This window comes from Salvelinus sp. IW2-2015, linkage group LG20, assembly GCF_002910315.2.
Source record: "Salvelinus sp. IW2-2015 linkage group LG20, ASM291031v2, whole genome shotgun sequence".
Classification (NCBI taxonomy): domain Eukaryota; kingdom Metazoa; phylum Chordata; class Actinopteri; order Salmoniformes; family Salmonidae; genus Salvelinus; species Salvelinus sp. IW2-2015.
This window is the reverse complement of record NC_036860.1, coordinates 58,739,006-58,756,448: the sequence shown is the minus strand read 5'-3', so window position 1 is coordinate 58,756,448 and position 17,443 is coordinate 58,739,006. Positions and strand designations below refer to the sequence as shown.

Below are 17,443 nucleotides of genomic sequence, written 5' to 3'. Positions count from 1 at the left end.
ATCTTTTGTTTAGACCAGAGGAAAGAGTGCCTCCTACTGCCTCCAACACCACTTCCAGCAGCACCGGCTCCCATCCAGGGACTTACCAGGACCAAACCTGCTTAGCTTCAGAAGCAAGCCAGCAGTTGTATAGCAGGGTGGTATGCTCTGCATACCATATATGAAGCAACATCTCAAGACATCATAGGAAGTTAAAGCTTGGTCGCAAATGGGTCTCCAAATGGACATAACCCAAGCATACTCCAAATGTGGCAAAATGGCTAAAGGACCAACAAAGTAAAGGTATTTGAGTGGCCATCACAAAGCCTTGACCTCAATCCTATAGCAAATTTGTGGGCAAACTGAAAAAGTGTGTGCGAGCAAGGAGGCTACAAACCTGACTCAGTTACACCAGCTCTGTCAGGAGGAATGGGCCAATATTAACCAAACTTATTGTGGGAAGCTTGTGGAAGGCTACCCAAAACTTTGACCCAAGTTAAACAATTTAAAGGCAATGCTACCAAATACTAATTGAGTGTATGTAAACTTCTGAACCACTGGAATGTGATGACAGAAATAAAATCTGAAATAAATCATCTCTCTACATATGATTCTGACGTTTTCACATTCTTCAAATAAAGTGGTGATCCTAACTGACCTAAGACAGGGAATTTTTACTCTGATTAAATGTCAGGAATTGTGAAAAACTGAGTTTAAATGTATTTAGCTAAGGTGTATGTAAACTTCCGACTTCAACTGTATCCACCTCACTCTCAGAGAAATAAATAGTACTGCTAGGTTTTACGCTGTCAAATGGGCGGGGTATTCAACCCAATGTTAGGTAGGTGTACCCCTGTTTGGTATACTCAGTGTAGTATTCATATCCAGATAGATTTGGGTGAATTTGCTGGACTAAAACTATATACTGAACAAAAATATAAACACAACATGTAAAGTGTTGCTCTGAAATAAAACATCCCAACAATTTTAAATACGTGGTTATGGGGTTATGGTATGGGCAGGCATGAGCTATTTGAATGCATTTTATTGATGGAAATTTGAATGCTCAGAGATACCGTGACGAGATCCTGAGGCCCATTGTTGTGCCATTCTTTCAATGCCATCACCTCACATTTCAGCATGATAATGCGCGGCTCCATGTCGCAAGGATTTGGACACAATTCCTGGAAGCTGAAAATGTCTGATCTTTGTTTTAAAGTATCTGTGACCAAAAGATGCATATCTATATTCCCAGTCATAGTGAAATCCATAGATTAGGGCCTAATGAATTTATTTTAATTGACGGATTTCCTAATATGAACTGTAACTCAGTAAAATCTTTGAAATTGTTGAGTGTTGCGTTTATATTTTTGTTCAGGGTAACTTTGAGGTTTGTTGTGGTACTCTGTCTCAGTGTTGGTCTCAAATGTACCTCAGGTATCGCTCTTTATAAACTGGGTGGTTTGAGCCTTTAATGCTGATTGGCTGAAAGCCATAGCATATCAAACCAGATACCAAGGGTATGACAAAGCATTTATTTTTACTGCTCTAATTACATTGGTAACCAGTTCATAATAGCAATAAGGCTTCTCGGGAGTTTGTGATATATGGCCATTTATCATGGCTAAGGTCTGTATCAAGGCACTCCGCATCGCGTCTTGTCTAAGAACAGCCCTTAGCCATGGTATATTGGCCATATACCACACCCACTCAGGTCTTTTTGCTTAAATGCAGTCTTGATCAAACATGGATGCAACTCAGAGATTTGTTGAAAAAAAAGAAGATACATTTTAACACACGCACTTGACTTGACAGAACACACCAACCTAATTGATCAACCCTTCCCTTGAGACAATGGGTGGCAGAGGTGGACTTCTTCCCTCCCGCCTCGCAACACGGTCTATTCATTTCTACAGCACTGCTATGGATGCATCCATCGGCCATGGACGCCTCTTCTCATGCCAGCATGTTTAAGGAATTGAGCACAGGGTGTGCTGCCAACTTAGCAAGCTCCTGTAGATGAAAGAGAAAAATAAGTTAGGTTAGGGAGCATGAATAAGTTATCTTCCTAAGATTGTGAATAGTTTTTTATTCTATTTTAACAACAACTCTAAGCTCCCTCTTATCTTTCATTCATTAATCAGGATGCTCTGCTTCATGTTCATTGCAATTATCCAGATGGGATCTCATTTTTTCCCATGCTGTGTCCAACTCACCGGACTGCAGGACAGGCTCGAACTGGCCAGCCATGCAGATCTCCTCCTGTTTCCCACGGACGATGCGCTGGATGGCTGGGGGTAGGCCACGTGGGTTACGGGAGAAGATCAGGGAGTAACCATCCTCGCAGCTTCCATCCTCCTTCAGGGTACGGCAGGCGTAGGTGATGGCATAGTTGTCATAGTCGGTGTCAATCACCCAGTAGTTGTCACCTCCACTGGACAGGTAGCTGGCCAGCCCCTGGTAGTTCATAAACATCTTGCCGGGGGTGGTGGGGTTAGGAACACTGTACTGGGCAGCCATGTCAGCACACACAACCCAGAACCTGTCATCACAACAACACACACTCATCAGCACACAATCCAGAACAAACTCAAGCTCATATTAGCTCTCGCAAAACAGAACCGGAGGTCAAATACAAACGCAACATTATTGCGATCCATAACATACACTGTAAACTGTTGTCTATATTTCCTGTCCACAAAATCTTGTGGTCTAACAGACAAATTGTTTAGATTAATGTTCGGGTATCAAACCACATTCTTCTGTACAATTAGACAATTAGTTTAGCCTCTATGCTTTATATGCTAGTTTTTCCAAGTTGATGTAGATCTACTCACCCGAAGAGAGTGACACGTCCCTTGGAGGAGGCGGTCATAGTGCCGTCATCATCGATGGTGTACTCAGCGGAGATGTTGTCCTGGAGGAATAGTCCCTCGGGGTCCTTCTTCTGAAGGGCATACCACTTCCCTGCATACTGCCACAGAGAAAAACAGAACAAAACCAGAAAGGTGAGAAATGCTCACACATACCGTAGACAGTGATGGAGATGAGGGTGGAAATCCAGAGCACTAAATGTATATATGGAGATTTAAGACTTAATCAGTAGATCATTGTAATAATCTCATATGCATTTACGTTACACATTCTCGTATAGCCATTTCTATCCAATCATGTTGAGAACTGACATCATTTGCTTGTTTTGGTCTGTCTAGGGATGTGACCCATAATGTATGTACTGTAGCAAAGCTCACCCTCTTCGGTTCAAAGTCCTCCTTGACTGTGAAGCTGTCGACCACGCAGGAGGCAGACCAGGTGTGTTCCACGCAGGCCATCAGGACCATGAGGAGAGCCAGCTTTGAGGATCCCATGCTGCACAGCAGAGAGAAAGAGAGAGAGAGAAAGAGAGAGAGAGAGAGAGAGAGAGAGAGAGAGAGAGAAGAGAGAGAGAGAGAGAGAGAGAGAGAGAGAGAGAGAGAGAGAGAGAGAGAGAGAGAGAGAGAGAGAGAGAGAGAGAGAGAGAGAGAGAGAGAGAGAGAGAGAGAGAGAGAGAGAGAGAGAAGAGAGAGAGAGAGAGAGAGAGCGAGAGAGAGAGAGAGAGAGAGAGAGAGAGAGAGAGAGAGAGAGAGGGAGAGAGAGAGAGAGAGAGAGATACAATGGGATGAACTGACCACACTAGACAAGATAGACCAGATCAGGAGGAGAAACCTCAAATTAAGTTAGTAAACACATGTAGTAGTTGTAGTAAATTACATAAAACATTTTTATTTTTGGTACGATGGTCATTCTGTTTACATGTTCATAGGTCCTGAGGTAGAAATGAGCTGTCCAATCCATATTCGCATGCACATACAGTGAGAACAAGTATTTGATAACACTGACATTTTGCAGGTTTCCTACTTACAAAGCATGTAGAGGTCTGTAATTTTTATCATAGGTACATTCAACTGTGAGGAGAAAGTTCAAAATCGAAAACATGTTGATGAAATACAGAAATAATTAATTTGTAAATATTTTAAAGTAATTAATTTTGTCATTTTTATTGCATGACTAAGTATTTGATACATCAGAAAAGCAAACTGAATATTTGGTACAGAAACCTTAGTTTGCAATTACAGAGATCATACGTTTCCTGTAGTTCTTGACAGGTTTGCACACACTGCAGCAGGGATTTGGCCCACTTCCATCCATACAGACCTTCTCCCAGATCCTTCAGGTTTCGGGGCTGTCGCTGGGCAATACGGACTTTCGGCTCCCTCCAAAGATTTTCTATTGGGTCAGGTCTGGAGACTGGCTAGGCCACTCCAGGACCTTGAGATGCTTCTTACGGAGCCACTCCTTAGTTGCCCTGGCTGTGTGTTTCGGGTCGTTGTCATGCTGGAAGACCCAGCCACGACCCATCTTCAATGCTCTTATACTGAGGGAAGGAGGTTGTTGGTCAAGATCTCGCGATACATAGGCCCCATCCATCCTCCCCTCAATACGGTGCAGTCGTCCTGTCCCTTTGCAGAAAAGCATCCCCAAAGAATGATGTTTCCACCTCCATGCTTCACGGTTGGGATGGTGTTCTTGGGTTGTACTCATCCTTCTATTCCTCCAAACACGGCGAGTGGAGTTTAGAGCAAAAAAGCTCTATTTTTGTCTCATCAGACCACATGACCTTCTCCATTCCTCTCTGGATCATCCAGATGGTCATTGGCAAACTCCAGACGGGCCTGGACATGCGCTGGCTTGAGCAGGGGGACCTTGCGTGCGCTGCAGGATTTTAATCCATGACGGCGTAGTGTGTTACTAATGGTTTTCTTTGAGACTGTGGTCCCAGTCTCTTCAGGTCATGGACCAGGTCCTGCCGTGTAGTTCTGGGCTGATCCCTCACATTCCTCATGATCATTGATGCCCCACGAGGTGAGATCTTGCATGGAGCCCCAGACCGAGGGTGATTGACCGTCATCTTGAACTTCTTCCATTTTTCTAATAATTGTGCCAACAGTTGTTGCCTTCTCACCAAGCTGCTTGGCTATTGTCCTGTAGCCCATCCCAGCCTTGTACAGGTCTAAAATTTATCCCTGATGTCCTTACAACAGCTCTCTGGTCTTGGCCATTGTGGAGAGGTTGGAGTCTGTTTAATTGAGTGTGTGGACAGGTGTCTTTTATACAGGTAACGAGTTCAAACAGGTGCAGTTAATACAGGTAATGAGTGGAGAACAGGAGGGCTTCTTAAGAAAAACTAACAGGTCTGTGAGAGCCGGAATTCTTACTGGTTGGTAGGTGATCAAATACTTATGTCATGCAATAAAATGCAAATTAATTACTTAAAAATCATACAATGTGATTTTCTGGATTTTTGTTTTAGATTCCGTCTCTCACAGTTGAAGTGTACCTATGATAAAAATGACAGACCTCTACATGCTTTGTAAGTAGGAAAACCTGCAAAATCGGCAGTGTATCAAATACTTGTTCTCCCCACTGTATATACAAAACTCATTCTTAGCTAACTAGTATCTTCACCCCAAAATTCATACTGTATTCAAGAACAATATTTACGTTTTCAGTAAGATAATCAAGTTATATTATATCCACGGATCCTCTTTACCAAGTGGCTGGACCTTACCTTTCTTTGTAAAGATGAGCAGCGAGTAAAATTCAGTGATCTCTGTTTTGTGGTTGTCCGTTAGGTTGTGGAGTCTCTTGTGTTTGGGGTCCTTTATATACACGAACACAGACAAGCTTACTGATTATTTTCACTTCTTGTAAGTAAATAAGATGATTAAATCGCGGGGTTAATCCGGTTGGTGAAATTCCGACTGTAATCTGCCTTCACCTCTGAACCCGCCCATGTCTCCCGTAAAAACAATTAGGGCTTTATGTAACTGTGAAGAAACACACACACACACAAACACACACACACTTACAATGGGAAAATGTATTCTACAAACACAGAGGACCAGCAAGATTAGAGAAAACATACCCAGCAGTAATGAGCATTAGTTGTCGTGTTCCAGCACATAAATCATTACTATGCTGATGATGGAATACTAGTGTCGTTCCACAAAATAAGTGTATTTTGCGTCATCCTTGATATTTGAAGTAGACATTTTGCACCAAATAGAATTTTAAAAGCTGTTATATTCATTTAAGTTCTCTTTAATATAGACCAAACAGAGAATACAATAAATCAGATCTTTTATGCCAAAATAAAGACTTGTAAGTGCCAAAATTCAGCCTATTGACATGTTCATTTCTGAGACTTACAGAAAGATTTTAACCTACCTAACCCAGGTTTAAGATTTCACTATGATTGTAAGCTCTAGTTGTTTTGTTGCTTTGACAAAGTTATTTCTGAAGATTATTATTATTTAGTTCTGTCACGTTCGTGTGGAGAGACGGACCAAGGCCCAGCGTGATTGGAGTTCCACATCTCTATTCCAAAGTGAAACTTAAGCAAAACAAAATATATCAACCAATGAAACGTGACTACGTGGTACACATGCACAAACACAAAACAATATCCCACAAACACAGGTGGGAAAAATAGCTACTTAAATATGATCCCCAATTAGAGCCAACGATTACCAGCTGCCTCTAATTGGGAATCATACAAAACACAAACATAGAAAATATAAACTAGAACACAACATAGAAATTATAAGCTAGAATGCCCCCTAGTCACGCCCTGACCTACTACACCATAGAGAAACAAGGGCTCTCTATGGTCAGGGCGTGACAGTACCCCCCCCCCCCCACCGAAGGTGCGGACTCCGGCCGCAAAACCTGAAACCCATGGGGGGTTAGGGGGGGTGACTAGTGTCGGTGGCGGCTCCGGTGCGGGTCGTAGCCCCCAGACCCCGGATCCGACCATGGTGCCGGGCTGAACGCCGTGCCTGGACTGGGCATCGGCGGCAGAAAGAAGCTCCGGCCATGGAGCTGGACTGGACACCGTGCTGGACTAGGCACCGGCGCAGAGGAAGGCTCCTGCCCTGGAGCGGAACTAGACACCGTGCCTGGACTGGGCATCGGCGCAGAGGAAGGCTCCTGCCATGGAGCGGGACTGGACGCCGTGCCTGGACTGAGCACCGGCGCAGAGGAAGCTCCTGCCATGGAGCGGGACTGGACACGTGCCTGGACTGGGCCACGGTGCAGAGGCAGGCTCGCCTTGGAGCTGGACCTGGACACCGTGCCTGGGCTGGCCACGGCGCAGCTCCTGCCATGAGCTGGACTGGACGCCTTGCCTGGAAGCTCAGGACCGTTGACCTCGCTGGAGGTTCCGGCGAGGTTCACAGTCCAGAGCTTCCGGCGACGGTTCACAGCCCAGGGCTTCCGGCGACGGTTCACAGTCCAGAGCTTCCGGCGACGGTTCACAGTCCAGAGCTTCCGGCGACGGTTCACAGTCCGGAAGCTTCCGGCGACGGTTTCACAGTCCGGAACCTCCGCGACGGTCCACAAGTTCGGAACCTCCCCGAACTGTCAACGGTCCGGAACCTCCAGCGACGGTCAACGGTCCGGAACCTACAGCGACGGTCCAACGGTCCGGAGCTTCCAGGCAAGGCGTCCAGTCCTGTTCCAGTGCGGGAGTCTTCCTCTGCGCCGATGTCCAGTCCAGGCACGGTGTCCAGTCCTGGTCCATGGCAGGAGCCTTTCCTCTGCGCCGATGTCCAGTCCAGGCACGGCGTCCAGTCCCGCTCAAAGGCCGGAGCCTTTCTCTGCGCTGGTGCCCAGTCCAGGCATGGCGTCCAGTCCGGCTCCAAGGCCGGAGCCTTTTCTGCGTCGGGGTCCAGTCCGGGCATGGCATCCAACTCAGCTCCATGGCCGGGGTCCTCCTCTGCGCCGATGCCCAGTCCGGGAACGGCGTTCTACCCGTTCCATGGCCAGACCCGTGGTCTGGGCGGGGGCAAAGACCCGCACCAGAGCGGCCACCGACACTAGTCACCCCCCCCTACCCTCCCATTTGGTTTCAGGTTTTGCGGCTGGAGTCCGCACCTTTGGGGGGGGGGGGTATGTCACCGCCCTGACCATAGTGAGCCCTCGGTTCTCTATGGTGTTTAGGTCAGACCGTGACTGGGGGGGTTATCTAGTTTATAGATTTCTAGGTTGGTGGTTTGTGTGGTTCCCAATTAGAGGCAGCTGGTAATCGTTGCCTCTAACTGGGGATCATATTTAGGTAGGCTTTTTCCCCACCTGCATTTGTGGGATATTGTTTGTGTTAGTGTGTTTGGGCACTACATCCTCACGGTCTTTGTAAGTTTCGTTATTTAGTTTTGTTAGTTTCACTTAAATAAATGTGTGGAACTATACTCATGCTGCGCCTTGGTCCGCTCATTTCCAAGATCGTGACAATTTCATGTGATTAGTGATTCATTTTAAAGTAAAAAACATGTCCTTCATTTTAAAGTCAACCCCGCACTCTTAGTAAAAAAGGTGCTATCGGCTGTCCCCATAGGAGAACAATTTGAAGAACCCTTGTTGGTTCAAGGTAGAACACTTTTGGTTCCAAGTAGAACTGTTTTGGGTTCCATGTAGAATCCTATCCACAGAGGGTTCTACACAGAACCCAACATGGTTCTACATGGAACCAAAATGGTTTTATCTGGAACCAAAAAGGGTTCCCCTATGGGGAACGCCAAAGAGTGTAATACGTGAACTTAAATCTCATTTTTACATTTTAGTCATTTCGCAGACGCTCTTATCCAGAGCGACTTACAGTAATGAGCGCATACATTTTTGTTCTGGTCCCCAGTGGAAATCAAACCCAGAACCCTGGCATTGCAAGTGCCATGCTCTACCAACTGAGCCACGCGGGATTACTCTCATTTTAAAATCTTAAAACCATATTCCTTCTTTAATTATTATTCAAAAGAAACATTGAACATCTAATAGTCAAATCATAGTTTAAAGCAGAAGAGCTGGTTCTGTGCTTTTTGGCAATTTTCTGGTGTTTTGTGGTGAAAAACTGACCGGGTCGAGCATAACACGTCAAGCCTGTTACCCATAAATAAACAGGCAAAAAAAAAAGATTATTTTTATTTTGTGAAGTTTGCCTGTTGCATACAAGCTTCCATTCCTGCTGTCACAAGGGGATTTATGGCTAATTGAAAATGAAATTGTCAACCCTGTTACGGTCAACCCTGTAACTTTATTTGGCACTTAACAGGCACTTACATGTATTTTATTTAACTTCTTGAGATGTGCTCTTTACGTGACAGAATGTATATATAAAAATAAATAAAAATCACCCACTGCCAGCAGCACTGCTCAGTTGTAGACCTTGACACTAGTTTGGAGATCCTGAAGTATGATAAAACAGCCAGCTGGCTAAAAGAGTATCTTGTAGTCTCAATATTGTAGTCTCATCCATCAGCTCTCTGTCAAGCTATTACTATCCGGTAGAAATTAGCCTGGGGACAAGGTGTGCTTTGTGAGCTAGTGTTTTAGATAGGCTTTGTTTGGTTCTGATCCATGTATATGTGATGTACATAACTGGCATGGCTTTAAGGTTATGTTTGTTACGTAACACTTGTGTTCTATGGAGTCTCAGTGTATGAACTCAGCTGGAAACAACATGATACAATAAACACTAACGCTTCTGTTGTGTCACATACACATGAACGCACTCACACACGCACGCACACCAAAAACTATCACATCACACACACACACACACACACACACACACACACACACACACACACACACACACACACACACCACACACACACACACACACACACACACACCCACACACACACACCACACACACACACACACACACACACACACACACACACACACACACACACACACACTATTTCCATTTTGAGCCTGCAGTGTGAGGCTGAAATGTCCTAGATTGCTCTCTTCATCTGGGGAGATTCACCCTGATCAGGTGACTTTAATAATATTGTGTAACAAGTGCCATGTGAGATGACCTCACCAGGATCTTAGTATAGTTGCATGATCGTAGTTATTTAAGAAGACCATTTTCTTTTTACATGACATGCCTATTTTTACCACAAGCATGTACTGTCTCAATGGAGTCTATTTTCTGCTGAGGCTTTTCTCATCCACCTGCACTGGTGTAAAGTACTTCAGTAAAAATACTTTAAAGTACTACTTAAGTGGTTTTTTGGAGTAGCTGTACTTTACTATTTTTGACAACTTTCCTTTTACTTCACTACATTCCTATAGAAAATAATGTACTTTTCACTCCATATATTTTCCCGGAGAACAACCCTGGTCATCCCTACTGACTGATCTGGCGGACTCACTAAACACAAACACTTTGTTTGTAAATTATGTCTGAGTGTTGGAGTGTGCCCCTAGCTATCTGTAGAAAATATGAAAATAGTGCAGTCTTCTTAATATAAGGAATGTGAAATTATTCATACTTTTACTTTTGATACATAAATACATTTAAAACCAAATACTTTTAGACTTTTACTCATGTAGTATTTTACTGGGTGAATTTAAATTTTACTTTAGTCATTTTCTATGAAGGTATCTTTACTTTTACTCAAGTATTACAATTAGGTACTTTTTCCACCACTGTCCACCTGTTACCAGTATAAGAGTGTAATCCCAGTACCTGGAGCCTCCTGCCAGGAGCTGTCTGGAGCTGTCTGGAGTTCTCTGGGGACATTTGGCTCTGAGGAGTGGACACAGAGGATGATGGCAAAGGGCATGAATGATTGGCTAACGGGCTCAGCAGAGGAGTGGCACCACCCCTCTTCATTCAATCTTCATTAATTTAACTAAAGGCACTTCCAGTAGTTAGAGCATTGTGTACTGTAATCTTTCTCAACACTACTTTGAGGCATTACACCCAGTGTTATTGTCTATTTCTGGGATAGCTCTTTGGGCATTAGTAGTTCTTTAGTTGTTATGTAGTTGTTTAGTTGTTCTGTAATTCTTTAGTTGTTATGTAGTTCTTTAGTTGTTCTGTAGTTCTTTAGTTGTTCTGTAGTTATTTAGTTGTTCTGTAGTTCTTTAGTTGGTCTGTAGTTCTGTAGTTCTTTAGATGTTATGTAGTTGTTTAGTTGTTCTGTAGTCTGTAGTTCTTTAGCTGTTTTGTAGTTCTTTGAAAAGCCACTCCAAGCTGATGCCTGTACTATATTTATGCTTGTAACCACACACTTGATCTTAGACCTCAGGGAAGATTGCTGGCACATGGATGTCTATTGACAATAGCATACGATATTGTACTGCGTTAGACAACGCACAGCTTTTTCTGTACAGGCGTTCAATGTTGGTATTTTGGTTACCAGGTTACTGTAATCATTTAGACCAGTGGAAAGTAAGTCTAGGTTTGTTGTTGCTTTTTATTCATTCAACCTTTGGGAAAGAGGCTGAGAGGGAGTATACATTTGCTGACAATATCTGGCATATCAAATTAATTGAACTGACATTGAAGAATTCTAGTGCCAATAGAAAATAACAGGAGTATGACAAACAAGCAATGGTTCTAATATGTACTGGTTAAACAAAATCTCTTGAATACTGATGGCTTGAATCTCAATGGCATGGTCAGCCTCAGTAGCAATGATTAACAGTACAAGCACAATTAGCTTGGTCCTTAGTATGAGCCGGCTGCCATCTTGTGTTGTAACACTGTATCTCTAGGTTAAAATGTGGCCCATGCACCATGGACGTAACGCACCACAAAGGGGCAACAGTTCATTGGTGACGAACAGCTAATGTAGAGGCATGCAATGGTTGGATTAATATTACAGCTAGTATCATTGGATGTGTACATTTGTTAAATCCCTCATCTCCATGTGTAGAGAGTATCTTAGATGAATATAATGCCTTGGGATCAACAGTTCCTCTGCTGTCAGATCTGTCAGTTCCCCTTGCTGCATGCATATGTACTGACAGGCCCCATTCGTTTCAGAGCTTTATACTGTAATTGTGATTAAAGAAGTGTTGAATCAATTTTATATTTATTATAAAATAATAGTAGTTATATCCAACATAATACTGAATAACAAAGATTACAGACTGAATTATTTTATACACACTCATAAGCAAATGCCCGTAAGCATATACCCTCATAAACGAGGACAGACACGCGCAGGTTCATATGAACGAAACATATGACTATGACACACCTCCCTCGCCAGCCTCGTCTCACTCACAGGTAGCAGATTTGATAGTATGAATCTATTCATGTGGAGATTATCCAGCTGACCTTTTGTATAAGATGGTTAAGGAACCTTAATATAGCCGGGGTGGAAAGATTATTGCCATTTTATCATCAGGCTTGTCTTATTATCTCATAGACCCCCATACATCTCAATGATAGGACTGGACTGGGATGGCCTCCTTCATAGTGATCACCTGATCAGTTTTGCATGAGCAGATCCTGGTTCACCTTCAACACTATTAAGAGAAAAGCTTGCTGATGACAGTGGGATTGGACTCAGCCCTCCCTCCCCTGTTATTGCAGGTGTATCCTCTGTTCACAGCAGGACCTAACAAATGTGCCCTCTTTATTCAGGGTGTTTTGGGATAACATGGTGTGAATGTGTCCACTTTTTTATTTGCCAGTAATCAATAGATAATTGGTTTTGTCGTATTTTTGGAGACCATTGGTTTGAATACTGGGACTGGGGTAGAACCAGTACATCCCTAACCCAAGATGAGTGCGACAAAGGAAGATGTTGAAAAGTTCCTGGATGGAAACCCGGCTTTCGCCCAGGGCTACTTCAACAAGAAGCTCACACCAGGGGCCCTCTCTGTGATGGCGGGGATCTCGGAGTCCAAGGTGGATTTTGGGATGTTACAGGAGCTGAGCCAGATAGAGGAAGGCCAGATCCTTTTCGACCTGATCAAAGAAATGCAGGAGAATGTGAACATGGAGAAAGTGGTGTTCAAGATCCTGAAGAGGATCGTCGCCCTGATCCAAGCTGACCGCTGCAGCCTGTTCATGTACCGGGAGAGGAACGGCATCGCGGAGCTAGCCACGCGTCTTTTCAACATCACCACAGAGTCTGAGCTGGACGACTGTGTGGTTCACCCTGACCATGAGATAGTCTTCCCCCTGGACCTTGGGGTGGTGGGAAATGTGGCCCAGACCAAGAAACACATCAATTTGAAAGATGCCAATGAGGTAAGAGTCAGATTGTGGAAATGAAACATAAACGTACGCTGTGGTAGTGATTGGGACAGACAGACAGTGTCCCAGAGGTTAGGACATAAACATTGCGGTAATGATTGGAACAGACAGACAGTGTCCTAGAGAATAGGAGCCAGTGGTAGTGATGGGGACAGACAGACAGTGTCCCAGAGGTTAGGACATAAACATTGTGGTAGTGATTGGAACAGACAGACAGTGTCCCAGAGTCTAGGAGCCAGTGGCTTCAGTGTGATTGTGTCAATAACCTTTTCAGGGGCCTTGTCACACACTCCCACATTATAATATATTTTAGCTGTACCTACTGCCACAAATAACAAACAAATACAAAATAGATAGATGCATCAAGTTCATGTTCAGCCAGACAAACAAGTGAAAAAGTTATTTATTCCGTGACTATTTTAACATACACATAGTTTTCACATGTTATTCTTGTTAAAACATAGTGCCACATAAAGTAGTATGGCAACTATACTGTTCTGTGGGGAGCTTCTAAATGTATATCTGGAAACAATATAAATCCTCTCGACAGACATAATCCAGTTATTATATATCCCGTTACCCCCTGCTGTATCTGGGATTATGGCACCTGTCTTGGGGCGTTTACACTGGGGTCAGCATGAAGCTATTTATAAATTGATAAATGTATATTTCACATTGCCCAGATTTACATTCACTCTTGATATTGAAGTGTATTTCTTAACAGAATAGCTACATATATCCCTTTTATACATTGTCTTTTATCTTGAATTTGCCAGAGGTTAACATGTATTAATCTGTGGTCTATAATGATATGTAAACTGAAAAAGGCTCAATACCAAGCCCATGTATTGACTTATAGACCCATCTTAACACATCCATGTGTGATCTCTAATGTCAGTGATTTGTTTGGTTTTCTGCCATACAGAGCAGTCACTTCAGCTCGTTTGTTGATGACCTGACAGAGTACAAAACCAGGAACATATTAGCCTCGCCTATCATGAACGGAGAGGATGTGGTGGCTGTGATCATGGCCCTGAACAAGACCACTGGACCCCACTTCAGCACTGAGGATGAGGATGTGAGTACTGAGGATTAAGTGAGTCTCTGAGAATATGATCCACACATCTCCATGTGTCAGCACGGAAATCCCACACAGTCACAATGGAAATACTATGATGAGGTCATTACTGGTCACCATAGCATCACCCACCCGTAGCACGCGCTCCAGCAGGTATATTTCACTGGTCACCCCCAAAGCCTAATCCTCCTTTGGCAGCCTTTCCTTCCAGTTCTCTGCTGCCAATGACTGGAACAAATTGCAAAAATCACTGAAGCTGGAGACTCATATCTCCCTCACTAACTTTAAGCATTAGCTGTCGGAGCAGCTCACAGATCACTACACCTGTACATAGCCCATCTGTAAATAGCCCATCCAACTACCTCATCCCCATATTGTTATTTATTAAATTTTTTTTTTTTGCTCCTTTGCACCCCAGTATCTGCACACTCCAGTGTTAAATTGCTAAATTGTAATTACTTTGCCACTACGGCCTATTTATTGTCTTACCTCCCTAATCTTACCTCATTTGCACACACAGTATATAGATTTTTTCTATTGTGTCACTGACTGTACGTTTGTTTATTCCATGTGTAACTCTGTGCTGTTGTTTGTGTCGCGCTGCTATGCTTTATCTTGGCCAGGTCGCAGTTGTAAATGAGAACTTGTTCTCAACTGGCCTACCTGGTTAAATAAAGGTGAAATAAATTAAATAAATAAAAAATGACATGACGTTAGAGCCTGAATTAGTTGGGGATGGGAGGGAGGTAGCCTAGCGGTTAAGAGTGTTGGGCCAGTAACCGAAAGGCAAGGCACTGAACCCTAATTGCTCCTGTAAATTGCTCTGGATAAGAGCATCTGCTAAATGACTAAAAACAAAATGGTAATCAAGAGGCCTTCCCCAATCCCAAAGTTTGTTCACTGAAAGCATATGCAGCATACAAACACTGGATGCTGTTGTAGAACACAAACATATCCAACAAGGAACGCATACAAACTGTATTGCCTTTATGAAGAGGATGGTCACATTTACACCTGTTTCCACATACAGTACATGCGTTCATCCTTCTTGCCTTCCCTCTACCACCTTAATTACACATCAATGTATGTAATTCACTCTAAGAATAATTCCGAATTTCTGTCCCCCAGCTTTTTCTGAAGTATCTCAGAATAGCCTCTTTGAACCTGAAGATTTATCAGCTGAACTACCTGTACAACTGTGAGACTCGAAAAGGACAGGTGAGTCTGCTGTCTGCGCTGATATTCAGAGGAAGGAATAGTTGTCAATGACAATATGGTGCACACACAAAAAAAGGCTCTTAATTAGCTTTCACACATTTATGGATATAGCAACCAACTGGTTTTTAACTAATCCTTTGTGGTTGTTCATTTCTGTCGGGTATAGGTCCTGTTGTGGTCCGCCAACAAGGTGTTTGAGGAGCTGACAGACATTGAGAGACAGTTCCATAAAGCCCTGTATACAGTGCGGGCATACCTGAACTGTGACAGGTACTCTGTGGGCCTACTGGATATGACAAAGGAGAAGGTGATGCTCTGTCAGCATGTATCCGGGTCATTCTTCAATTGCGGTGACATTTCAGCATGGCATTTTGGAAAAAAATGACTTAATTTGTCTAAAATGTGTTTTGTTTAAATGTATTTGGGCACATCTTCCTATTCTAAATCAACTAATATGGCAGTTTAATGACTTTAATTTGTATAATTTGTATCATTATGATAACATTCTGCCACCAGTAGGAGTAGCAACACCATTGCAATGACACACTTTAAATAATTTAAGATTTACTTAAATGGTCACAGATGCTCAAATCGAAGGTCAATAACCCATTAAAAATAATTTATTCAAGTGATATAATTAATCATAAAGGACCCATAAGTTATTATGGGTCCTCTGGTAATACTGTAGCCTACATGACATATCTCATATGGCACTATACAGTATATTATTAATATGCTGTGTGTGACAATCCATCTGTGTCATTGCTTTGTTGCTATAGGAGTTCTTTGACATCTGGCCAGTGTTGATGGGAGATCAGCCCCCCTACGCTGGACCTCTTACTCCTGATGGCAGAGTAAGTGTTCATATCTATCTACTTATTACCACATTAACAGCTCTTTACCGTTTTGCATTTGTTCTGCAAATTCTCATTTGTGATTTTTTTGGGGATTATCTGTGATTCTAGGAAGTCATATTCTACAAAGTCATTGATTATATTTTGCATGGAAAAGAGGATATCAAAGTTATCGCGTATGTTTCTCTCACCTTTCTCTGAACATTTCTGTATAGTTGAAGTAGTTACAACCCTGTATGATACTGTATAGAGGAATAATCCATGTGTATTGTCTGACTGTCTCCTGTCAACAGGACTCCCACTCTAGAACACTGGGTGTTGTGTACTGGATTGCCCACATATGTGGCCGAAACTGGTCTTGTAAGTTCCCCCTTTTAACTAGCATTCCAGTAGCGTTTGAAATGCTTTCAGAATTTGGAATTGACTTAAAATGCGAGAACATTCAAATTGCCACGATTTGCATGTGTTGTTGATGCTGTACTGTTTATTATGAATATTTAGATATGTAACATCATGAATCCCACAACAGAGGAGATGTTCAAGTTTCAGGTACATTTTGCTTCATTATAAAATCAGGTATTCTTATATGTAGTTTTGACAAAAAGTTAAGCAACTTGCATAATTCCTGTTGAGCATTTACTTTGTGTCTTCCCATGATGCAGTCAGAGCCCTTGGATGACAGTGGTTGGACCATAAAGAATGTGCTGTCCATGCCAATTGTCAACATGATGGAAGAGATTGTGGGCGTGGCTACATTCTACAACAGGAAAGATGGGAAGCCGTTCGACCAGCAGGATGAGGAGCTAATGGAGGTACTTTACTATACTACAGCACTCAGCTGTTTTCTCAACTCCTTCTCTCTTCACAGAGAAGTGGTCAAGTAAACTCGACTCGAGAAAGCCTTCTTCTGCTCCTGCTTTGTGTAGACCACATTGACTTGAGTGAACTTACTCTAAATGATATTGTGACTGTCTGTCTCCCAATGTTTCAAATAAAATTTAATCAAAGTTTATTGGTCGCGTACAAAGATGTTATCGCAGGTGCAGCAAAATGCTTGTGTTTCTAGCTCCAACAGTTCAGTAATACTGTCACGTTCCTGACCTATTTTCTGTTGTTTGTATGTGTTAGTCGGTCAGGGCGTGAGTGTGGGTGGGCATTTCTATGTTTTGTGTTTCTATGTTTAGGTCTGGTAATCAGCCTTATATGGTT

At 43.0% G+C, this 17,443-nt stretch overlaps 2 protein-coding genes across 2 annotated transcripts in view; one reads left to right on the top strand and one right to left on the bottom strand.

Moving 5' to 3' along the window:
* Positions 1-1,504: 1,504 nt before the first annotated feature.
* rbp4l (retinol binding protein 4, like) lies at positions 1,505-5,666 on the bottom strand. Its single transcript, XM_024012725.2, has 5 exons — positions 5,588-5,666; positions 3,231-3,348; positions 2,817-2,953; positions 2,196-2,521; positions 1,505-1,992 (listed from the first exon to the last, which is right to left on the bottom strand). Exons 2-5 carry the CDS (start codon positions 3,345-3,347, stop codon positions 1,982-1,984), a joined length of 591 nt encoding a protein of 196 aa, XP_023868493.1. The 5' UTR covers position 3,348; positions 5,588-5,666; the 3' UTR covers positions 1,505-1,981.
* A 6,769-nt stretch (positions 5,667-12,435) lies between these two features.
* Positions 12,436-17,443, top strand: part of LOC111981623 (rod cGMP-specific 3',5'-cyclic phosphodiesterase subunit beta-like) — a 23,978-nt gene continuing 18,970 nt past the window's right edge. The window contains exons 1-9 of the mRNA XM_024012994.2: positions 12,436-13,078; positions 14,010-14,162; positions 15,291-15,380; positions 15,547-15,687; positions 16,160-16,234; positions 16,346-16,410; positions 16,528-16,594; positions 16,736-16,783; positions 16,897-17,046. Coding sequence (XP_023868762.1) covers positions 12,608-13,078; positions 14,010-14,162; positions 15,291-15,380; positions 15,547-15,687; positions 16,160-16,234; positions 16,346-16,410; positions 16,528-16,594; positions 16,736-16,783; positions 16,897-17,046 — 1,260 coding nt within the window. The 5' untranslated portion in view covers positions 12,436-12,607. The remainder of the gene's footprint in view (positions 13,079-14,009; positions 14,163-15,290; positions 15,381-15,546; positions 15,688-16,159; positions 16,235-16,345; positions 16,411-16,527; positions 16,595-16,735; positions 16,784-16,896; positions 17,047-17,443) is intronic.

Coding starts and splice junctions, on each gene's coding strand:
- rbp4l (XM_024012725.2), bottom strand. CDS start 3,347: ATGGGATCCTCAAAGCTGGCTCTCCTCATGGTCCTGATGGCCTGCGTG. Junction 2,954..3,230: donor AGGACTTTGAACCGAAGAGG/GTGAGCTTTGCT, acceptor TCTCTGTGGCAG/TATGCAGGGAAGTGGTATGC. Junction 2,522..2,816: donor GGACGTGTCACTCTCTTCGG/GTGAGTAGATCT, acceptor TTGTGATGACAG/GTTCTGGGTTGTGTGTGCTG.